We start from the raw sequence: 7,922 nt of genomic DNA on the forward strand, positions 1-7,922 counted from the left end.
AACCGGGCCGCGGAGCATCACGGGAGTTTTAGGCGCAGCTCCAATGGCTGTCGGTGGGGCGCGGGGCATGACGGGAGATGGAGTCACGGCTGGAATAGGGCTCTGGGTGCGCCGTGGAGCATGCTGGGAGCTGTAGTCCCGGGAGTGCATAAAGCCGAGCTGTGGCGGGTCCGGGAAGGCGCTTGGCGGACACTTCTGCGTCCGAGTCGCGACTTGAGGCCCTCGGAGAAAACGTGTGCGGTTCGGGAGGAATTGGGGGGAGCTTGGGGATCTCGAATTGGGCGCTTTAGGACACGGGGCACAGCAGGAATTTTCGGCGCGAGACTGTGTTCGGCAGAGCTCTGAGAGCACAGGGGATGATCGGAGATGAATTCCCAGAAGTGGCTCTAACGGGCATCTCTGGGGTTGGGAGCAGTCAGGGGAGTCGGGGACGATTTTGGGGGGGTTCCAAATAAATACTGAGGGGGCACTTAGGGATCCTGGAGGGTCTGGGGGAAACGTAGGGTACTCATGGGGGGAGGGGGGATACAGGGGCGGGGTTCTGTGGAGCGCGGGGCATGACCGGCATTGTAGTCCGGGGTGCAATGGGGCTCAATTGGGCCGCGGTGCATGACGGGAGTTGAAGGAAAAACCGAAACGTGGCACCGACACCAGGCACCGTCCCGAGGCCCCGGTTTCCTGGCACTGATTGGGTGCTGGCGGTGACGGGCGGGAGCCTCGGCAAATGGGAGTTTGCGGAGGCGGGAACAGCCGATTCCACCCCTCTAGTCCTTCCCAGTACAGCCCAGTTCTACCCCAGTGCCCCTTCAGTCCCCCCCTTTACGGCCCATTTCATCATTAGTACAGCCCAGTCCCTCCCAATACACCTGAGTTCATTCCCATTCCCTTCCCGTTCCCCCCAGTATCTTTCATAGCACGCCCCAGTATTCCCCAGTCTTCCCCACAGTGTTGCCATTGTCCCCAGTTTGTCCCAGTGTGTCCGTGGCCACAGCCCCTTGCAGTGGCCCAGGGCAGGTTGGGATGCTGATCCACCCTCACAGCCGGCCCAGGGCAGGGCTGGAGTGGTTTTGGTGGCCCCTTGGGCTGGCACACACTTGAGGAGTGTGTCTGTTTTCAGTGGGGAAAATTACAAGTTTTACGTTGCTTCAAAAATAGAAAAGCCCTTTTTGCCTGAGTGCAGGCAGCTTTCTGAGCAAAGCAGGTCCCAGGTGAGTGAGGACAGGCAGGATGGGCTTGGGCCTTGGCCCTTGGCATTCCTGAAACACATGCAGGTTCGCTCAGCATCAGAGACACCTTTGCCTTGTTTGTCCCCACCTGTCATCACTGCCTGCAGTGATGGAACCTGAGGACACTTTCTCCATTTGGTCTCTCTGTGGGTCCCATTAAAACTTCAAGAAACTTCAGTGTTTCAATTTAACTTTGAGTTCTTGAGAAGTTTTTTGAACACTCTCTCAGGGACAGAGTTGTATGTAAACACCAAATCCACGGGAGAGTCATTAAAGTCCTTGTGCTGTGTCTGTGCTGCTGAGCTGGGCTGGGCTCCTGGCACAGAGGCAGCTCCTTGCAACAAAGAAAAGTTTTAGAAAGACATTTATCCTGAGGAGAAATCCTCCTTCAGATGGGTCACCTTTGTTATTTGAAATGTAGACTCAGAGTGAAAGTTTACAGTGGCAAACAACCTTTTCTGTTCCTTTCTCATCAATTGTTAACACACTCTTTTTTGTTTGTTTTTGTTAATTTTGCTCTTAACAGTAGAGAACATCATTCTGTTACATGGAATATTTGCTTTTGAACTTAGACCTATTGAGATCTACGCCTATAGAACCTATGCCTATGGAATATTAAGTTTTAAATACAATATGTTTGTTTCACGAGCAAAGAAACACGTTGAAGTGAACAATTGTCCCCCAGACGCTCCAGGATCCCTAACTGTTCCCTCAGCATCCATTTAGCACCCCCACCCCCCCGCCACCAAAAGCATCCCTGGATGCCCTGAATGCTCCAACCCCACAGATTGCCGTTAAAGCGACTTCAGGGAATTCATCTCCAATCATCCCTCCTGGCCTCGGAGCCCCTCATTACACGGTTCTGCGCCTAAAATTCCTGCGATGCCCCGTGGCCTCAAGAGGCCGGTTACAGCTCCCCAAGCTCCCCCCAAGTGCTCCCGAACCGTACACGTTCCCCCCGAGGACTTCAAGTCACGGCTCGGACACAAAAGTGTCCCCCAAGCGCCTTCCCGGACCCCAAACGCCCCGTTAGAGCCACTTCTGGGACTACAGCTCCCAGCACGCTCCGCGGCGTACACAGAGCCCTATTTCAGCCGTGACTCCATCTCCCGCCATGCCCCGCGCCCGACCGACAGCCATTGGAGCTGCGCCTCGAACTCCCGTGATGCTCCGCGGCCCGGTTACACCGTGTTCAACCCGCGCCTACAACTCCCATCACCCCCCGCGTACCAGAGAGTCCCCTCAGGGCCCCCCAAGTGCCCGCCCGGACCCCGAATTATCCGACAGAATCCTTTAGTGCCCCGCCAAGGGCCCACGCGGCTCCCCCAAGTGTCCTCCAGACCCTTAAGTTCTCTAGAAATTCCTTCCCCAGCTCCAAAACATCCCCAAATGTGCCCCAGAAACGTCTCCGTGGACCCCAAAGTAGCCCCTTTTACCCTGTCTGAGAAAATGATGAATACGATTACAAAAGGAGTAAAAACAGGACTAATTAGCATAAGAAGGGACAAATCAATAGCCAATAGAGGTCAATGAATTAATGAAGGGAATAGTGTTACTTAGAACAAATGACCAATATTGTCTTTAGTTGCTAAACATGTGTATCTTTTTTAATATAAATCTAAAATTAGGTATGTAAAGAACAATTATAACATTATAAATCTGGAAAATATAATTATAATTTAAAAATTTATTACATTTCATTTTTTAACGTAATTTTTCCTATGTTTTGGGATGTCAGGCCTTGGTGGGTGAGGTTAGATATGGTGAGGTTGGGGTGAGGAGCAGGTTGTCCAAACAAGGTCAGCCTGCAAGGGGCTCATTCTTCACCATGCCAAGACCTCCTAAAAAGACATTCCGAATTAAGATCACTTGGGGAATGTATCTGTCACTTCTTCAATGAACTGAAATATTAAAAATGTGCCCTTGATTAAAAAAATATACAATAAATAAAGAAAAGCACACTTGGAAATCTTCCTCCTTAACAGAACTCCAAACTGACTCCAAGCAGCTGCACAAGCCTTAAACAATAAGAACGGGCAAGGAGACCAGCTCCTTCTCAATGCCTTTACTAAGATCAGCTATGGGTGTGGGGAGGCTCGAAGGGTTGCGCCCACCACCACTGCTCCCAATGAATAACGCAGGGAAAAAGCTATTCACCATTGCCGCAGGGCGGAGCAAAGCTTTCAACCCTTGCAAGAGTCCCTAGGGCAGAACCCCAGGAAAAACACTCATAACTCATGGGCTAGAGATGCCTGTCTGGTCGAGTGCTGTTCAAGTTATGGTGACGAGGCACTGATTGCTGTCAGGTTCTCTATGGTTCTGCCGACCCAGAGGGGTTTGTCTTAGCCTTTGGTTTCATGTTGGCTCGTTGTTTTTAGGGTTTTTTTTCCGCTCCTTCTGAGCGCTGAGGTCCGTGGGAGTCTTCTTCATTTACATACCGGGTGGAGTCACCGGTTGCCGTGCGGGAGCCAGCAGGGCAGGAGCCGGCAGGGCAGGAACAGGTACTCGACGGGGAAGAATACAGTTCTAAAGGAAGAGACTTTGAGGTAAATAGCATTTAACAGGGAAAGCATTACAATAACAATGGGTATGGGGTAAACAGTATTTAACAAAGCAGACCTTTCAATAGGTACGAGATAATGCGATAAGTAGCCTTTAACGAGAGAAGGCAGGTATGGGGTAAACGGTATTTAACAAAAGAGACCTTTCAATAGGTACAAGATAACAAGGTCACCAGTATTTTAACTGAGAGAAGGCACCTTACAGTAGAAATCTTAAACTGCATTTAGAAATTTGTATTTTATTTCTTACATTGGGGACATGAAGACAACTGAAGAGAGAGAAAGAGCTCGTGAAGGTATTCTGTATTTTCATGAGCCCCACACTGGATTTGGGGCTGAGTCCAGGACGCTTAGGCATGGAGAGAGGGTTGAAGAAGCTGCTCAAGGAGGCAGAAGCAAAAGTCCTTGGAGCATCCCTGGGCACCACTGAGGGCAGGGAGTGCCAAAGGCTCCCCACGGACTGCTGAGAGCAGATCCTTGAGGCCAGGATTGCAGGGAGCCGCAGGCTGTGAGCAGGGAACTGCAATGCTGAGCAAGGCCTGGGCTGGTTGGAGGGAGCAGAAAGGCCAAGCCCTGAGCCCAGGCCTGGCACAGCAGGGCCTGTCCCTCCCAGGTGGCTAGGGGTTGGTTGTGGGGCAGTGGGATGGGAGGGGCAGCAAGGACAAATGGCACAAAGCTGCAAGGCCTGCCAGCCTCCTCAGGGAGGGGCCGGGCAGGAGCAAAGTGCAGCCCCTAAAAGGAAAGTTCCTTCTGTGGGGCCTGCAGAGGCGCTGGCAGAGCCCAGGGGACAAACGCCTGGGTGCCTGTGGCCCTGCCAGCCCTGCCCAGCCCTTGGCCATGTGTCCTGCAGGCTGTGCCCCCTGTGCGTGCTGCTGCTGTGCCCTGGCCGGCTGCACACGCCCATCTCGCTGTCCTCCCAGCATTTCTCAGCCCAGCATTTCTGTGCCTTCCCTGGGCTCCCTGCTCCCCGCGCTGTTGGCTCCTGGCACACAGAGCCAGGCCATGGCCCGGCCTCACGCTGGGACACCTCCTGCACCAAAATTCTGCCCTGGAGGGACTTTTCTTTTTGCTCAGCTCCAGACTGAACCTTTCAAGCTTTGGGGAGGTTTCCTTCTCTTCCCACTGCCAAGGAAAGCTCTGTCTCTTGCTGTTCAAAAACAGAAAAGGGCTGGTGGGAGATAAATGGTTGTCAGAGGCATTTTGGGTCAAAGTGACCATGAAATTATTGAGTTTTAAATAGTGTGTGAAAGAAGGAGGGGCATCAAAAAAACTTGTACACTGGCCTGACAGAGAGCAGACTTCAGTCTAATCAGGATGCAGATTTGGGGAGTGCCAAATCAGGTACTGATATTTTTAAGAGAAGCCGCCCTTAAAAACAAAGGATTCCAAGAAGGATGGACACACTTCAAGAAAGAAATCTGGAAGGAGCAGGAACAGCGTGTCCCTCTGTGCCAAAATATGAGCTAGCAAGGAAAATGACTGACCTGGCTGGCCATGGGGCCTTTGCAGGAACTCATGGGAGAAAAAGAAGGTGCATCCCCTTTGGACAGATGAGCACGCAACTCAGGAAATGTTTAAAGATGTTGTTAGGTCATGCACAAAGAAAATTAGAGAGGTGAAAGCTCAATTTGAGCTTAACCAGGCCACTTCGGTGACAGATAATAAAAATGTTCTTATAAATACATTAATGGCAAAAGGAGAAAAGGAGAGGTCAGGACAACATCCATTCTTTATTAGATATGGTGGGGGGAATATAGCAACTAAAGATAAGGAAAAGGCTGAGGTATTTAACCCCTTCTTTGCCTCAGTTTCCAACAATTAAGACAGATTGTCCTCAGGACAAGTGTTCTCCTGAGCTGGTAGATGGGCACAGGGAGCAGAACAGCCCCCCTGTAGTCCAGGAGGAAGCAGCTGCTGACCTGCTGAGCCACTCAGATGCTCACAGGTGTCCCTGGGACCAGATGGGACCCCTCCTAGGGGGATGAGGGAGCTGGTGGATGAGCTCCCCAAGCTGCTCTCCATCATTTCTCATCAGTCCTGGCTCCCCAGGGAGGTCCCAGAGGACTGGAGGTGCCAATGTGAGCCCATCCCCAAGAAGGGCTGGCAGGAGGATCTGGGGAACTCCAGGCCTGTCAGCCTGACCTCGGTGCCCAGCAAAGTTATGGAACAGATCACCTTGAGTGACATCACACGGCACCCACAGGATGGCCGAGGGATCAGACCCAGCCAGCGTGGATTTCAATATTTGCATTGATGGTCTGGATGAAGGGATTGAGTCCACTATCAGCAAATTTGCAGCTGACACCAAGCTGGGTGTGAGTGTGGATCTGCTGGAGGGTAGGAAGGCTCTGCACAGGGCCCTGGACAGGCTGGATCCAGAGCCCAAATCCCACAATGGGAGGTTTAACAAGACCAAGGGCCGGGTCCTGCACTTGGGCCACAACAACCCCTGCAGTGCTACAGGCTGGGGACAGAGTGGCTGGACAGTGGCCAGGCAGAAAGGGACCTGAGGGGACTGCTGGACAGCAGGCTGGACATGAGGCAGCAGTGTGCCCAGGTGGCCAAGAAGGCCAATGGCTCCTGGCCTGGATCAGGAATGGTGTGGCCAGCTGGGGCAGAGCTGCTGTGCCAGCACTGATCTGTCCCCAGTTAGCACCCAGACATTGCTGCTGCAGCTGCAAAGGAAGGGAACAAAACAAGGGATCTCCAGTAAAACTTCTCTGGGAGATCCTTTAGTTCATTTAAAGCCACTAAGTGCACAGCTCCTCATTGACACAGTCTTTTGACCACAGAAAATATGGAGTGAAACAAAACAAGTCAGGACACACACAATGGCCTTGCTTTCTGAACATAATTGAAAATTAATCACAGGAAAAAAAAACAACTGCAAGCAAAGCAACAAGATCTATCAAAGATGACCTTTATTACAAATGATTTGCAAGAACTGGCCAGCAGTTTAATGTTTCTGAACTTGCCTAGTCATCAGTTTCTACACTGCAGCCTTGAGCTCCTGGTTCCTCAGGCTGTAGATGACGGGGTTCAGGGCTGCAGGCACCACCGAGTACAGAACTGACAATGCCAGATCCAGGGATGGGGAGGAGATGGAGGGGGGCTTCAGGTAGGCAAATGTGCCAGCGCTGAGAAACAGGGAGAGCACGGCCAGGTGGGGGAGGCAGGTGGAGAAGGCTTTGTGCCGTCCCTGCTCAGAGGAGATCCTCAGCACAGCCCTGAAGATCTGCACATACGTGAAAACCATGAACACAAAACAGCCAAAATATAGAGAAGCACTTAGCACAATGAGCCCATGGTCCCTGAGTTTGGAGTGTGAGCCGGAGAGCTTGAGGATATGTAGGATTTCACAGAAGAACTGACCCACGGCATTGCCATGGCACAGGGGCAGGGAAAATGTATTGGCCATGTGCAGCAGAGCACAAAGAAAGGCACTGGCCCAGGCAGCTGCTGCCATGTGGGCACAAGCTCTGCTGCCCAGGAGGGTCCCGTAGTGCAGGGGTTTGCAGATGGACACGTAGCGGTCGTAGCACATGATGGTCAGGAGGGAAAACTCTGCTGAAATGAAAAATAGAAAAAGAAAGAGCTGAGCAGCACATCCTTCATAGGAGATGGGCCTGGTGTCCCAGAGGGAATTGTGCATGGCTTTGGGGACAGTGGTGAGGATGGAGCCCAGGTCGGTGAGGGCCAGGTTGAGCAGGAAGAAGAACATGGGGCTGTGCAGGTGGTGGCCGCAGGCTACGGCGCTGATGACGAGGCCGTTGCCCAGGAGGGCAGCCAGGGAGATGCCCAGGAAGAGGCAGAAGTGCAGGAGCTGCAGCTGCCGCGTGTCTGCCAATGCCAGCAGGAGGTAGTGGCTGATGGAGCTGCTGTTGGACATTTGCTGTGTCTGGCCATGGGGGCCTGTTCAAGGAGAAAAGATCAGTGACAGGTTAGGAGAAAGTTCTTTCAGTAAAATCAAAGCCTTTTCCCACAGACCATTCTTCTGTATCAAACTGACAGCCTTTAGATTTTCTAGCAGATTTTCCTTAAACTCCAACTGGGGAGCCCTGGTTGGTGCTGGCTGAGTGGGTCTTCAGGTTCATGGCAATTACATGCAGGGTTTTTACAATTCAGCCTTGCCGTG

General features: G+C 52.1%; 1 protein-coding gene across 1 annotated transcript; it reads right to left on the reverse strand.

Moving 5' to 3' along the window:
• Window positions 1–6,776: 6,776 nt before the first annotated feature.
• LOC136302433 (olfactory receptor 14J1-like) lies at window positions 6,777–7,676 on the reverse strand. The gene has a single exon (XM_066205934.1). It carries the CDS (start codon window positions 7,674–7,676, stop codon window positions 6,777–6,779), a length of 900 nt encoding a protein of 299 aa, XP_066062031.1.
• Window positions 7,677–7,922: the final 246 nt, after the last annotated feature.

The sequence above is a fragment of the Chamaea fasciata genome, unplaced genomic scaffold (genome assembly GCF_029207755.1).
Source record: "Chamaea fasciata isolate MVZ Bird 193981 ecotype frontalis unplaced genomic scaffold, bChaFas1.0.hap1 SCAF_29, whole genome shotgun sequence".
Classification (NCBI taxonomy): domain Eukaryota; kingdom Metazoa; phylum Chordata; class Aves; order Passeriformes; family Sylviidae; genus Chamaea; species Chamaea fasciata.